Source organism: Chiloscyllium plagiosum, unplaced genomic scaffold (assembly GCF_037043375.1).
Source record: "Chiloscyllium plagiosum isolate Xiang-an unplaced genomic scaffold, Cpla_swu_hap1 HiC_scaffold_3, whole genome shotgun sequence".
NCBI classification, from domain to species: Eukaryota; Metazoa; Chordata; class Chondrichthyes; order Orectolobiformes; family Hemiscylliidae; genus Chiloscyllium; species Chiloscyllium plagiosum.
The window spans coordinates 160,729,276-160,746,213 of NW_028270141.1; the positions used below are offsets into that span (position 1 = coordinate 160,729,276).

A 16,938-nucleotide genomic window follows, 5' to 3' on the forward strand; every position below is an offset into this window, starting at 1 on the left:
AGGGGCATGGATAGGATAAATACACAAAGTCTTTTCCCTGGGTCAGGGGTACTTGAGGGCATAGATTTAGGGTGAGAGGGGAAAGATATAAAAGATACCTAAGGGGCAACTTTTTCACTCAGAGGGTGGTACGTGTGTGGAATGAGCTGCCAGAGGAAGTGGTGGAGGCTCGTACAATTGCAACATTTAAAAGGCATTTGGATGGGTATATGAATAGGAAGGGTTTGGAGGGATATGGGCCGGGTGCTGGCAGGTGGGACTAGATTGGGTTGGGATATCTGGTTGGCATGGACGGGCTGGACTGAAGGGTCTGCTTCCGTGCTGTACATCTCTATGACTCTATATCCCTCTCTATCAGGCCTGAAACATCTAAATCCTGGAACATTGAGCTGCCAGTGTCAGAGATCAGAGCAAAATATATTATGGAGATAGTCTAGATCCTAACTTTAATTTTATTTTAAAAGCAAGTGTCAGGTGCTGTGTTGCAGATGCGATTCGATTGGTCCACCACTAAGCTATTATTAAAACACACTTCATTCTTACAATGCAGTTAAAATGCAACAAAACTAAGGATCAGTATATCTTTACTCTATTGACTTGCTTAACAAGACAATGTATTTCTTTAATGAAGAGGGTGATGGTGGAGGATTGTTTTTTGGACTGGTTATTTTCAAAATGTTGCCTGTGACCACCGGTGTTGCACAGGAATTGATGCAGGGTCCACTGTTGTCCATCATTTAATTAAATGATTTGGATGAGAATTTAGGGGCATGGTTAGAAAGTTTGCGGATGACACCAACATTGATGGTATAGTTGATAGTGAAGAAGATTATCTAAGATTACAAAGGGATATTTATCAAATGGGCCAATGGGCTGAGGAGTGGTAGATGGAGTTTAATTTGGATAAATGTGAGGTATTTTGGTAAAACAAATAAGGACAGAACTTTCTAATTAATGTTTGGGCCCTGGGTAGTGTTGTTGGACAGAGATCTAGGGGTTTAGATACATAGTTCTTTGAAAGTTGCATCAAGGGTAGACGGGGTAATGAACATAGAAGAATACAGCGCAGTACAGGCCCTTTGGCCCTCGATGTTGCGCCGATCCAAGCCCACCTAACCTATACTAACCCACTATCCTCCATATACCTATCCAATGCCCGCTTAAATGCCCATAAAGAGGGAGAGTCCACCACTGCTGCTGGCAGGGCATTCCATGAACTTACAACTCGCTGAGTGAAGAACCTACCCCTAACTTCAGTCCTATATCTACCCCCCCTTAATTTAAAGCTATGCCCCCTTGTAATACCCGACTCCATACGCGGGAAAAGGTTCACACTGTCAACCCTATCTAACCCCCTAATCATCTTGTACACCTCAATCAAGTCACCCCTAAACCTTCTTTTCTCTAATGAAAACAGCCCTAAGTGTCTCAGTCTTTCCTCATACGATCTTCCTTCCATACCAGGCAACATCCTGGTAAACCTCCTCTGCACCCGTTCCAGTGCCTCCACATCCTTCCTATAGTATGGCGACCAAAACTGCACACAATATTCCAGATGCGGCCGCACCAGAGTCTTATACAACTGCATCATGACCTCAGGACTCCGGAACTCAATTCCTCTACCAATAAAAGCCAGTACGCCATATGCCTTCCTCACCGCACTATTTACCTGGGTGACAACTTTCAGAGATCTGTGTACATGGACACCAAGATCCCTCTGCTCATCCACACTACCAAGTATCCGACCATTAGCCCAGTACCCCATCTTTTTGTTATTCTTCCCAAAGTGAATCACCTCACACTTAGCTACATTGAATTCCATTTGCCACCTTTCTGCCCAGCTCTGCAGCTTCTCTATATCCTGCTGTAACCTGCCACATCCTTCCTCACTGTCAACAACTCCTCCGACTTTCGTATCATCCGCAAACTTGCTCACCCAACCTTCTAACCCCTCTTCCAGGTCATTTATAAAAATGACAAACAGCAATGGTCCCAAAACAGATCCTTGCGGAACACCGCTAGTGACGGCACTCCATGAAGAAACTTTGCCATCAACTACTACCCTCTGTCTTCTTCCATCCAGCCAATTCCTAATCCAAACCTCCAACTCACCCTCAATGCCATATCTCCGTATTTTCTGCAGTAGCCTACCATGGGAAACCTTATCAAACGCCTTACTAAAATCCATATATACCACATCTACCGCTTTCCCCTCATCAACCTCCTTCGTCACCTTTTCAAAGAATTCAATAAGGTTTGTGAGGCACGACCTGCCCTTCACAAAACCATGCTGACTATCCTTGATCACATTATTCCTATCCAGATATGCATAGATCCTATCCCTTACAATTCTCTCTAAGACTTTGCCCACAACAGAAGTGAGACTCACCGGCCTATAGTTACTAGGGTTATCCCTACTCCCCTTTTTGAACAAGGGAACCACATTTGCTATCCTCCAGTCTTCTGGCACTACTCCAGTAGACAAAGAGGACATAAAAATCAAGGCCAATGGCTCTGCAATCTCCTCCCTTGCTTCCCAGAGAATCCTAGGATAAATGCCATCAGGCCCAGGGGACTTATCTATTTTCACCTTTTCCAGGATTTCCAACACCTCTTCTCTACATACCTCAAAGCCATCCATTCTACTTATTTGTGACTCAGTATTCACATCGACGACAATGCCCTGTTCCTGAGTAAATACTGAAGAAAAGTATTCATTCAGTGTCTCCCCAATCTCTTCCGCCTCCACACGCAACTTCCCACTACTATCCTTGACTGGACCTATTCCTACCCTAGTCATTCTTTTATTCCTAACATACCTATAGAAAGCCTTAGGGTTTTCCCTAATCCTACCGACTAAGGACCTTTCATGTCCCCTCCTTGCTGCTCTTAGCTCTCTCTTCAGGTCCTTCCTGGCTACCCTATACCTCTCAATCGCCACAATTGAACCTTCACGTCTCATCTTGAGATAGGCCACCCTCTTCCATTTAACAAGGGATTCCAATTCCTTATTAAACCACGGCTCCCTCGCACGACCCTTTCCTCCCTGCCTGACAGGTACATAATTATCAAGGACACTCAATAGTTGCTCCTTGAACAAGCTCCACATATCATTTACACTCTTGCCTTGGAGTCTACTTTTCCAAGCCACACATCCTAAGTCATGCCTCACCGCATCATAATTTCCCTGACCCCAGCTATAACTCTTGCCCTGTAGTACACACTTATCCCTCTCCATCACGAGAGTAAAAATCACCGAATTATGGTCACTATCCCCAAAGTGCTCACCTACCTCTAATTCTAACACCTGGCCTGGTTCGTTACCCAGAACCAAATCCAGTATGGCCTCACCTCTTGTTGGCCTGTCTACATATTGTGTCAGGAAACTCTCCTGCACACATTGAACAAACACTGACCCATCTAACGAACTTGAGCTATAGCTTTCCCAATCAATATCAGGAAAGTTAAAGTCCCCCATAACAACTACCCTATTACTGTCACTCATCTCCTGAATCACCTTCCCTATCCTTTCTTCAATGATTCTAGGACTATTAGGAGGCCTGTAAAAGACTCCTAACAGGGTGACCTCACCTTTCCTATTCCTAACCTCAGCCCAAACTACCTCAGATGGCAAGTCCTCATCCATCGTCCTTTCCACCACTGTAATACTATCTTTGACAAGCAATGCCACACCTCCCCCTCTTTTACCCCCACCTCTGACCCTCCTAAAACATTTAAATCCTGGAACCTGCAACAGCCAATCCTGTCCCTGTTCGACCCATGTCTCCGTAATAGCCACAACATCGAAGTGTTTAGCACGCTTGCCCTCATTGCTCAGACCATTGAGTATAGGAATTGGGATGTCATGTTGAGGTTGTACAGGACGTTGGTGAGGCCACTTTTAGAATACTGTGTACTGTTCTGATCACCCTGCTGTGAGATGGATTTTGTTAAATTAGAGAGGGTTCAGAAAAGATTTATCAGAATGTTGGCGTGATTGAGGGTTTGAGTTATAAGGAGAAACTGGGTGGACTGGAAATTATTTCATTGGAACTTGAGGAGGTTGAGAGGTGACCTTATAGATGTTTATAAAATCGAGAGGGGAATAGATAAGGTGAATAACAAAGGCCTTTTCCCCAGAGTAGGAGAGTTCAAATCCAGGAGGCATATTTTTAAGGTGAGTTGGGAAAGATTTAAAACAGACCTGGGTGCAACCTTTTCACACAAAGGGTGGTTCATGTGGGCGGCACGGTGGCACAGTGGTTAGCACTGCTGCCTCACAGCGCCAGAGACCCGGGTTCAATTCCCGCCTCAGGCGACTGACTGTGTGGAGTTTGCACGTTCTCCCCGTGTCTGCGTGGGTTTCCTCCGGGTGCTCCGGTTTCCTCCCACATCACAAAGATGTGCAGGGTCAGGTGAATTGGCCATACTAAATTGCCCGTAGTGTTAGGTAAAGGGTAAATGTAGGGGTATGGGTGGGTTTCGCTTCGGCGGGTCGGTGTGGACTTGTTGGGCCGAAGGGCCTGTTTCTACACTGTAATCTAATCTAATCTAATGTGTGGACTGAACTGCCAGAGGAAGTTATAGATGCAGATACAGTTGTAACATTTAAAAGACATTTAGATAGGTACATGGATAGGAAAGGTTGAGAAGGATATGGGCCAAACCCAGATATGGAAACTAGCTTAGTTTGGGAAATTTGGTTGGCATGGACAAGTTGGACTGAAGGGCCTGTTTCCGTGCTCTATAACTCTATGTCTGTATGACTTTATAACTGATGCAATAATCCAGGGTGGAGCGGTGGCTCAGTGGTTAGCACTGTTGCCTCACAGTGCCAGGGACCCAGATTTGATTCCTGCCTCAGGCAATTGCCTGTGTGGAGGTTGCACATTCTCCCAATGTCTGTGTGGGTTTCCTCTGGGTGCTCCGGTTTTCTCAAAAGATCCAAAGATGTGCAGGTTAGGTGAATTGGCCATGCTAAATTGCCCATAATGTTCAGGGATGTGTAGGTTAAGTGCATTGTTCAGGGGTAAATATAGGATAATAGAGTAGGGAAATGGGTTTGGGTGGGTTACTCTTTGGAGGGTCAGTGTGGACTTGTTGGGCCAAAGAGCCTGTTTCCATACTGTAGGGATTCTATGATTCTATTCTAATATAGGCAGCATCCCATAACCACATTCTTTGGTAAAATGCAATGCAGCAAAAAAGTTATTATTCTCACGTGCTCTCTCTCTCTAATCCAGTAGAAAGAAACACTGATAGAAACAACCTGCCCTTTCTGATTTCTAAGAGGAAAACTCTCTGTTGATGTCTTCAATTTAACAGCAGAGAGAACTCTAGCAGCCTGCTCCTGCAGCTAACTAACAAAACAGCTTAAATAATATTCAGCTCCTCTATTCTTCCTGCCAAAGTACATCTCCTCAGATTTCTCCACATTATTTTCCATCTACCACGTTTTTGCCCACTCAGTTAGCCAGTTTCTACGCCTCTATAGACTCTTTCTGTCATCCTCACCACCTGTCTTTGTGTAATCCTGAAACTTAGTGATAGTGCATTCACTTTCACCATCCAAATCATTAGTATCTATTGGAAATAATTGTGGCCTCAGCACTGGTCCCTGTGCCACTCCACTAGATACAGATTGCTATCCTGAAAATGCCCCCTTAGCCCAACTGTCTGTCTTCTGTTGGTTAGTTAATCCTCAATCCATGCTCATGTATTTGATGGTGGGCATTTATAATGGCATTGCCATTGAATGTCAAGGGACAATAGTTAGCTTCTCTCTTGTTGGAGATGCCCGTTGCCTGGCTGGTGTCGATAATGGATAACAGAACCTAAATTACACAGATTGTGATGAATGAAAGGGCTGGTTCTCCACACAATGATTGATAACAGGGCTGGTGTTTCCCAGTGTGTGATAGGTAGTTGAGACACTGCTTCCGAGAAGCCGGGAGAAGTCATTTTCCTCCTGTGTGTACACTTGGATGCAATTATGGGTGTTGGGCAGTTGTAGATGGTATGACCTATGTTACATGGATCATTGAAATATTGCCTGATGATAACCTACAGAAACTGCTTTATTGATAATTTGTATTTGCGATTCCTCACTAGGATGTGGATGTGGAGGAGGAGGAGACGATAGCTGGAGAATGGAATAACTTGGAAGCATCTCTGGAGAAACTACCACCATTAGGGAAAATCACAAAAACCGAATCACAGGTTATTGTATCTCCTAGGTAATGAAATACAGTAATAACTCATCATGGAGAGAAGATCGTTCAGGACATCCTGAACGTTCAGGACATCGTTAAGTAAACCTTAGGGACACCGTTTCAGTCCTTTCAAAAAGATCCTCATATCACCAACACATCTACATTCCAACTCATATAGGCACCCAGGAGCAAGAAGAGTCAATTTGATCCCTCAACCCTGTTCATCATTCAGTAAGATCATGACTGATGTGACTGTGGTCTCAGCTCTCTGTAGCAATTGAATCAGTTGTCTATTAAAAACCTATCAAATCTTACATGAATAAATTCAATGATCCAACCTCCAATGCTTCCCAGTAAAGTGAAGAGAATTCTACAAAATATCCCCACCCTCACCTGCTGCCTATATTCCGGACCCCACCAAATCCACATATCCCCCACTCGTACCTACTCGCCATATCCCCATCCTCACCTACTCCCCACATCCCCAACCTCACTCAATCCCCATTTCCCCACCCTTACCTGCCCATTCTCCAACTCTCCATATGCCCCACCCTCTTTTCTGCTGTTTCCCATCCCCACTTACTCTCTATATTCTCCCCACCACACTTACTCCCCATATCTCCCATCCTCAATTACATCCTGTATCCCCCAAACACACTATTCCCTGTATCCCTCAAATCCCATCTACTCCTCATAATCCCAGCCTCACCTTATCCCCATATCCCCATCCCACCTTCTCCCAATATCCCCTAAATCCCAACTCATCTTATATCCCCCAACAACACCTTATCCCCAAATCCCACCTCATCCCATATCCCCCAAATCTACCTTATCCCCCAACCCCACCTCATCTCCATATCCCTAATTCACATCCTCATTTTCTGTCCATTCTCCCCAATGTTATATACTCAGCTTCTCCACATATCCCCCACGTACCTATACGCCAGCAGAAATCCCTGTTGTTCCTTGAGGAACTGGCATGTGGGTTGGCATCGCTTGTGGAGAATATCATACAGTGTCTACTTTTCCTCAACATCCTTACCCCAATTCTTCATTTCATATGTGAAAAGCTGTTGAATATCTTCAAGATGTCTATCATAATTCTCCTTTTTATAAAGGTATCAATAAGGTAACAGATTATTTTAGCAACCACCCCTGAAGTTGCCTCTTTTTCAATATTGTGGTATCCAAGATCATCATCTTCATGGAGACAGGGAACTGTCTGTAATTTATATTGTTAATCAAATTGCAGATCTCATCTTGAATTTTTCTCAACATTCATTCAGGATGAGCATGACCCCACTGTGGGCCAGGTTAACTCTGAGCTCAGTGAGTTTTGCAGGCTGTTTCACAGGGTGTCACAGTGTGTGTGATATAGCATTAGACAGACATAGAGCTCTGTCTATTCAATACATTCCTTGATGAAAGATAGGGTTGGCAGGGGAGGGGAATGTCCAAACATTAATCAGTGGACCACGTGTTGTTTTCTGTACCTTAGTATTCAGAGTGAGCACAGCCAGGTCAGTTTTTCATTGCCATTTTCCTGAGGGTGGACGTTTGGGAATGGCTAACTTGGTGCGGACACTTAGTTGGTCGGATGGATGCATAACTGAATTAGCAGCCTCTAGTTATTAACACTGGCTCGCTAGAAAAAATTAAGCCCAGGGATTTGGATATTGCTGACACAACCAGCATTAGTTACTCATCCTTAATTACCTTTCAACTGAATGGCTGGCTCAGCCATTTTTGAAGGCAGTCAAGAATAAACCACATTGCTGTTGGTCTGGAGTCAGATGACAACAAACTTTCCTTCTCTGAATTCCAAATGACAATCGATGGTCGTTTCATGATCACCATTACCAAGATAGTTTTAAATTCCAGGCTTATTAATAACAGGGGAGACCTGAAGCTTTAGCTTTAACCAGTCTGTTTTAACAAGCAGAGTCCATTAGATTTCCTGGGATAATTGCAAAATTTTCCCTTACAATTGTGAGAACAACAAATGGAGGCTATTCTAAAAGTTTCCGTTATAAGGACAATTCTGTTGGTTTCCTGGGAACTACTGAAGTCATTCTTCTTATTTCCCATCCAGTAAGTCTGAAAGTAGACAGCTACGACGACCCAGGAGCACTTCACTAAAGGATCGGCACAATTCAAAGACACAAGGTGACAGAGCCAGCAGTTTCGACAGCGAGTGCAGCGACTCCAGATTCAACACTCAGGTTAATCAGAATACCAGTTCTCTTTCCCACAACCCTACCACTCCCAATTTCATTCCAGTGCATGAAGTCCCTGGCTTCACTCAGTCATCACTCTATTGTGTTTCGGAGACCTTCATGTCAAGGTCTCACCTTCATACACATCCTCAGACAGTGCAGCACTGCCACAGCACAGAGCCTCTGACAGTGTGGCACTCCCTCAGCACTGACCCTCTGACAGTTTGGCACTCACTTAGCACTGACCATCGACAGCGCAGCACTCACTCAGTACTGAGCCTCTGACAGTGCGGCACTCCCTCAGCACTGACCCTCTGACAGTTTGGCACTCACTTAGCACTGACCATCGACAGCGCAGCACTCACTCAGTACTGAGCCTCTGACAGTGCGGCACTCCCTCAGCACTGACCCTCTGACAGTGCGGCACTCCCTCAGTACTGACCCTCTGACAGTGCGGCACTCCCTCAGCACTGAGCCTCTGACAGTGTGGCACTCATTCAGCACTGACCCTCAACAGCGCAGCACTCCCTCAGTACTGACCCTCTGACAGTGCGGCACTCCCTCAGCACTGACCCTGTGAGAGTGCGACACTCCCTCAGTACTGAACCTCTGACAGCGCGGCACTCCCTCAGTACTGACCCCCTGACAGTGCGGCAATCCAACAGTACTGACATTATGCCAGTGCAGCATTCCATCATTACTGACCCTCTGACAGTGCGGCACTCCCTCAGTACTGATCCTGTGAGAGTCCGGCACTCCCTCAGGACTGACCCTCTGACAGTGTGGCACTCACTCAGCACTGACCCTCTGACAGTGCGGCAATCCAACCGTACTGACCCTCTGACAGTGCAGCACTCCCTCAGTACTGACCCTCTGACAGTGCAGCACTCCCTCAGTACTAACCCTCTGACAGTGTGGCATTCCCTCAGTACTGACCCTCTGACAGTGTGGCACTCACTCAGTACTGACCCTCTGACAGTGCGGGAATCCAAAGTACTGACATTATGACAGTGTGGCATTCCCTCAGTACTGACCCTCCAACAGTGTGGCCCTTACTCAATTCTGACCCTGTGACAGTGCGCGCTCCCTCAGTACTGACCCTGTGACAGTGCGCACTCCCTCAGTACTGACCCTGTGAGAGTGCGGCACTCCCTCAGTACTGAGTCTCTGACAGTGCAGCACTCCCTCAGCACTGACTCTGTGATAGTGCGGCACTCTCTCAGTACTGACCCTCTGACAGTGCAGCACTCCCTCAGTACTGAGCCTCTGACAGTGTGGCACTCCCTCAGTACTGACCCTCTGACAGTGCAACACTCCCTCAGTACTGACCCTCTGACAGTGCGGCACTCCCTCAGTACTGACCCTCTGACAGTGCGGCACTCCATCAGTACTGACCCTCTGACAGTGCAGCAATCCAACAGTACTGACATTATGACAGTGCAGCATTCCATCAGTACTAACCCTCTGACAGTGCGGCACGCCCTCAGTACTGACCCTGTGAGAGTGCGGCACTCCCTCAGGACTGACCCTCTGACAGTGCAGCACTCCCTCAGCACTGACCCTGTGATAGTGCGGCACTCCCTCAGTACTGACCCTCTGACTGTGCAGCACTCCATCAGTACTGACCCTCTGACAGTGCAGCACTCCCTCAGCACTGAGCCTCTGACAGTACAGCACTAGCTCAGTAGTGACCCTCTGACAAAGCGGCACTCCTTCAGTACTGACCCTGTGACAGTGCAAGCACTCCCTCAGCACTTACCTTTTGACAGTGCGGCACTCCCTCAGTAGTGACCCTCTGACAATGCGGCACTCCCTCAGTACTGACCCTCGACAGGGCAGCACTCCCTCAGTCATGACACTCTGACAGTAGTGCACTCCCTCAGCACTGACCCTGTGATAGTGTGGCACTCCCTCAGTACTAACCCGCAGACAGTACGGCACTCTCTCAGCACTGAGCCTCTGACAGTATGGCACTCACTCAGCACCGTGGGCGGCACAGTGGTTAGCACTGTTGCCTCACAGCGCCAGAGATCCGGGTTCAATTCCCGCCTCAGGCGACTGACTGTGTGGAGTTTGCACGTTCTCCCCGTGTCTGCGTGGGTTTCCTCCGGGTGCTCCGGTTTCCTCCCACAATCCAAAGATGTGCAGGGTCAGGTGAATTGGCCATACTAAATTACCCGTAGTGTTAGGTAAGGGGTAAATGTAGGGGTATGGGTGGGTTCGCTTCGGCGGGTCGGTGTGGACTTGTTGGGCCGAAGGGCCTGTTTCCACACTGTAATCTGTAACCCTCTGACAGTGCGGCAATCCAACAGTACTGACAATATGACAGTGCAGCATTCCATCATTACTGACCCTCTGACAATGCGGCACTCCCTCAGCACTGAGCCTCTGACAGTGTGGCACTCACTCAGCACTGACCTTCTGACAGTGCAGCACTCCCTCAGTACTGACCCGCAGACAGTACGGCACTCCCTCAGCACTGAGCCTCTGACAGTATGGCACTCACTCAGCACTGACGCACTGACAGTGCGGCACTCCCTCAGTACTGACACTCTGGCAGTGCAATACTCCCTCAGTACTGACCCTCCGACATTGCGGCACTCCCTCAGTACTGAGCCTCTGACAGTGCAGCACTCACTCAGCACTGAGCCTCTAACAGTGTGGCACTCACTCAGCACTGACCCTCTGACAGAGTGGCACTCTAACAGCACTGACCCTCTGACAGTGCGGCACTCCCTCAGTACTGACCTACAAACAGTGCAGCACTCCCTCAGTACTGACCCTCTGACAGCACAGCACTCCCTCAGTACTGACCCTGACAGTGCGGCATTCCATCAGTACTGACCCTCTGACAGTGGAACACACCCTCAGTACTGACTCTCCGACAGTGCGGCATTACCTCAGTACTGACTCTCCGACAGTGCGGCATTACCTCAGTACTGACCCTCCGACAGTGCGGCACTCCCTCAGTACAGACCTCTGACAGTGCGGTAATTCAACAGGACTGATATTATGATAGTGAATCATTCCATCATAACTGACCCTCTGACAATGCGGCACTGCCTCACCACTGAGCCTCTGACAGTGTGGCACTCACTCAGCACTGACCCTGTGATAGTGCGACACTCCCTCAGCACTGACCCTCCGACAGTGCAGCACTCCGTCAGTTCTGACCCTCCGACAGTGCAACAACCCCTCAATACTAACCCTCTGACAGTGCAACACTCCCTCAGTACTGAACCATTGACAGCACGGCACACCCTCAGTACTGACCCTCCGACAGTGCAACAATTCCTCTGTACTGACCCTCTGACAGTGTGGCACTCCCTCAGTACTGACCCTCTGACAGTGCAGCACTCCCTCAGTACTGACCCTCCGACAGTGCAACAATCCCTCAGCACTGACCCTCTGACAGTGTGGCACTCCCTCAGCACTGAGCCTCTGACAGTACAGCACTAGCTCAGTAGTGACCCTCTGACAAAGCGGCACTCCTTCAGTACTGACCCTGTGACAGTGCAAGCACTCCCTCAGCACTTACCTTTTGACAGTGCGGCACTCCCTCAGTAGTGACCCTCTGACAATGCGGCACTCCCTCAGTACTGACTCTCGACAGTGCAGCACTCCATTAGTCGTGACACTCTGACAGTGTAGCACTCCCTCAGCACTGACCCTGTGATAGTGTGGCACTCCCTCAGTACTAACCCTCCGACAGTGCGGCATTCACTCAGTACTGACCCTCCGACAGTGCGGCACTCCCTCAGTACTGACCCTCTGACAGTGCGGCACACCCTCAGTACTGACACTCTGGCAGTGCAATACTCCCTCAGTACTGACCCTCCGACATTGCGGCACTCCCTCAGTACTGAGCCTCTGACAGTGTGACACTCCCTCAGTACTGACCCTCTGACAGTGTGGCACTCCCTGGTACTGACATTCTGGCAGTGCAATACTCCCTCAGTACTGAACCTCTGACAGTGCGGCACATCCTCAGTACTGACCCACTGACAGTGTGGCACTCCCTCAGTACTGACACTCTGGCAGTGCAATACTCCCTCAGTACTGACCCTCTGACAGTGTGGCACTCCCTCAGTACTGACCCTCTGACAGTGCAGCACTCCCTCAGTACTGACCCTCTGACAGTGCGGCACTCCCTCAGTACTGACCCTCCGACAGTGCAACAATCACTCAGCACTGACCCTCTGTCAGGGTGGCACTCCCTCAGTACTGACCCTCTGACAGTACAGCACTAGCTCAGTAGTGACCCTCTGACAAAGCGGCACTCCTTCAGTACTGACCCTGTGACAGTGCAAGCACTCGCTCAGCACTTACCTTTTGACAGTGCGGCACTCCCTCAGTAGTGACCCTCTGACAGTGCGGCACATCCTCAGTACTGACCCACCGACGCTGTGGCACTCCCTCAGTACTGACATTCTGGCAGTGCAATACTCCCTCAGTACTGACCCTCTGACAGTGTGGCACTCCCTGGTACTGACACTCTGGCAGTGCAATACTCCCTCAGTACTGAGCCTCTGACAGTGTGACACTCCCTCAGTACTGACACTCTGACAGTGTGGTACTCCCTGGTACTGACACTCTGGCAGTGCAATACTCCCTCAGTACTGACCCTCCGACATTGCGGCACTCCCTCAGTACTGAGCCTCTAACAGTGCAGCACTCCCTTAGCACTGAGCCTCTAACAGTGTGGCACTCACTCAGCACTGACCCTCTGACAGTGCGGCACTCTAACAGCACTGACCCTCTGACAGTGCGGCACTCCCTCAGTTCTGACCTACTAACAGTGCAGCACTCCCTCAGTACTGACCCTCTGACAGCACAGCACTCCCTCAGTACTGACCCTGACAGTGCGGCACTCCCTCAGTACTGACCCTCTGACAGTGTGGCACTCCCTGGTACTGACACTCTGGCAGTGCAATACTCCCTCAGTACTGAGCCTCTGACAGTGTGACACTCCCTCAGTACTGACACTCTGACAGTGTGGCACTCCCTGGTACTGACACTCTGGCAGTGCAATACTCCCTCAGTACTGACCCTCCGACATTGCGGCACTCCCTCAGTACTGAGCCTCTGACAGTGTGACACTCCCTTAGCACTGAGCCTCTAACAGTGTGGCACTCACTCAGCACTGACCCTCTGACAGTGCGGCACTCTAACAGCACTGACCCTCTGACAGCACAGCACTCCCTCAGTACTGACCCTGACAGTGCGGCACTCCCTCAGTACTGACCCTCTGACAGTGCGGCACTCCCACAGTACTGACCCTCTGACAGTGCGGTACGCCCTCAGTACTGACCCTCTGACAGTGTGGCACTCCCTCAGTACTGAGCCTCTGACAGTGCAGCACTCCCTCAGCACTGAGCCTCTAACAGTGTGGCACTCATTCAGCACTGACCCTCTGACAGTGGGGCACTCCATCAGTACTGACCCTCTGACAGTGCAGCACTCTAACAGCACTGACCCTCTGACAGTGCGGCACTCCCTCAGTACTGACACTCCGACAGTGCGGCACTCCCTCAGTAATGACCTCCGACAGTGCAACAATCCCTCAGTACTGACCCTCTGACAGGACAGCACTCCCACAGTACTGACCCTTTGCCAGTACAGCACTCCCTCAGTACTGACCCTCCGACAGTGCAACACTCCCTCAGTGTGGACCCTCCGACGGTGTGCCACTCCCTCAGTACTGACCTTCCAACAGTGCAACAATCTCTCAGTACTGAACCTCAGACAGTGCGTCGCTGCCTCAGCACTGACCCTCTGACAGTGTTGCACGCCCTCAATGTTGACCCTCTGACAGTGCTGCACTCCCTCAGTACTGACCTCCAACAGTGCAACACTCCCTCAGTACGGACCCTCCAACAGTGCGACACTCCCTCAGCACTGACCCTCTGACAGTGCGGCACTCCCTCAGTAATGATCCTCCGACAGAACAATCCCTCAGTATTGAGCTGTCAACAACGCAGCACTCCCTCAGTACTGACCCTCTTACAGGACAGCACTCCCTCAGTACTGACCCTCTGACAGTGCGGCACTCCCACAGTACTGACCCTCTGCCAGTACAGCACTCCCTCAGTACTTACCCTCCGACAATGCAACACTCTCTCAGTGTGGACCCTCCGAAGGTGTGCCACTCCCTCAGTACTGACCTTCCGACAGTGCAACAATCCCTCAGTACTAAACCTCAGACAGTGCGTCGCTGCCTCAGCACTGACCCTCTGACAGTGTTGCACTCCCTCAATGTTGACCCTCTGACAGTGGGGTACTCCCTCAGTACTGACCTCCAACACTGCAACATTCCCTCAGTACGGACCCTCCAACAGTGCGGCACTCCCTCAGTACTGACCCTCTGACAGTGCAACACTCCCTCAGCACTGCCCCTCGACAGTGCAGCACTCCCTCAGTACTGACCCTCCGACAGTGTAGCACTCCCACACTACTGGCCCTCCAACAGTGCGACACTCCCTCAGTCCTGACCCTCTGACAGGACAGCACTCCCTCAGGACTGACCCTCTGACAGTGCGGCACCCCCTCAGTACTGACCCTCCGACAGTGCAGCACTCCCGCAGTATTGACCCTCCGATAGTGCAGGACTCCCTCAGTACTGACCCTCCGACAGTGCGGCACTCCCTCAGTACTGACCCTCTGGCAGTGCAACACTCCCTCAGTACTGACCCTTCGACAGTGCGGCACTCCCTCAGTACTGACCCTCCGACAGTGCAGCACCTCCTCAGTACTGACCCTCCTCGTGTGCGGCACTCCCTCAGTACTGACCCTCCGACAGTGCAGCACTCCCTCAGTACTGACCCTGACAGTGCAGCACTCCCTCAGTACTGACCCTCCGACAGTGCAACACTCCCTCAGTACTGACCCTCTGACAGCACAGCACTCCCTCACAACTAACCCTCCAACACTGCGTCACTCCCTCAGTACTGACTCACCGACTGTGCGACACTCCCTCAGTACTGACCCTCTGACAGGACAGCACACCCTCAGTACTGACCCAGTACTGACCCTCCGACTGTGCGGCACCCCCTCAGTACTGACCCTCCGATAGTGCAGCACTCCGGCAGTATTGACCCTCCGACAGTGCAGCACTCCCTTGGTACTGATCCTCCGACAGTGCGGCACTCCCTCAGTACTGACCCTCTGACAGTGCGGCACTCCCGCAGTATTGACCCTCCAAAGTGCGGCATTCCCTCAGCACTGACCCTCTGACAGTGCAGCATTCCCTCAGTACTGACACTCTGACAGTGTGGCACTCCCACACTACTAACCCTCCAACAGTGCGACACTCCCTCAGGACTGACCCTCTGACAGTGCGATACCCCCTCAGTGCTGACCCCCTGACAGGACAGCACTCCCTCAGTACTGACCCTCCGACAGTGCAGCACTTCCTCAGTACTGACCCTCCGATAGTGTGGCACACCCTCAGTACTGACCCTCCGACAGTGCAGCACCTCCTCAGTACTGTCCCTCCGAGTGTGCGGCACCCCCTCAGTACTGACCCTCTGACAGTGCAGCACTCCCTCAGTACTGACCCTGACAGTGCGGCACTCCCTCAGTACTGACCCTCCGACAGTGTAGCACTCCCTCACTACTGACCCTCCAACACTGCGTCACTCCCTCAGTACTGACTCACCGACAGTGCGACACTCCCTCAGTACTGACCCTCTGACAGTGCAGCACTCCCTTGGTACTGACCCTCCGACAGTGCGGCATTCCCTCGGTACTGATCCTCCGACAGTGCGGCATTCCCTCAGTACTGACCCTCTGACAGTGCGGCACCCTCTCAGTACTGACCCTCCGACAGTGCGGCACTCCCGCAGTATTGACCCTCCGATAGTGCGGCACTCCCTCAGTACTGACCCTCCGACAGTGCAGCACTCCCTTGGTACTGACCCTCCGACAGTGCGGCATTCCCTCGGTACTGATCCTCCGACAGTGCGGCATTCCCTCAGTACTGACCCTCTGACAGTGCGGCACTACCTCAGTCCTGACGCTCCAACAGTGCAGCACTCCCTCAGTACTGACGCTCCGACAGTGCTGCATTCCCTCAGTACTGACACTCTGACAGTGTGGCACTCCCTCAGTACCAACCCTCCGACAGTGCAGCACTCCCTCAGTAATGACCTTCTGACAATGCGGCACTCCTTCAGCACTGAGCCTCTGACAGTGTGGTGCTCACTCAGCACTGACCCTATGGCAGTGCAACACTCCCTCAGTACTGACCCTCTGACAGTGCGTCATTCCCTCACTTTTGATCCTCTGACAGTGCGGCACTCCCTCAGTACTGACCCTCAGACAGTGCGGCATGCCCTCAGTACTGAGCCTCTGACAGTGCGGCACTCCCTCAGCACTGAGCCTCTGACAGTGTGGCACTCCCTCAGTACTGACCCTCTGATAATGCGGCACTCCCTCAGCACTGCGCCTCTGACAGTGTGGCACTCCCTCAGTACTGACCCTCTGACAGTGCGACACTCCCTCAGAACTGA

The 16,938-nt window shown here is 50.5% G+C and overlaps 1 protein-coding gene across 4 annotated transcripts in view; it reads left to right on the plus strand.

Annotated features, from left to right (window-relative positions):
* Nucleotides 1-16,938, plus strand: part of LOC122552344 (phosphofurin acidic cluster sorting protein 2) — a 772,803-nt gene that overhangs the window by 423,397 nt on the left and 332,468 nt on the right. For all 4 annotated transcript variants that reach the window (XM_087984748.1, XM_087984739.1, XM_087984743.1 and 1 more), the window contains 2 exons: nucleotides 6,112-6,236; nucleotides 8,305-8,434. In XM_087984748.1, coding sequence (XP_087840874.1) covers nucleotides 6,112-6,236; nucleotides 8,305-8,434 — 255 coding nt within the window. The remainder of the gene's footprint in view (nucleotides 1-6,111; nucleotides 6,237-8,304; nucleotides 8,435-16,938) is intronic.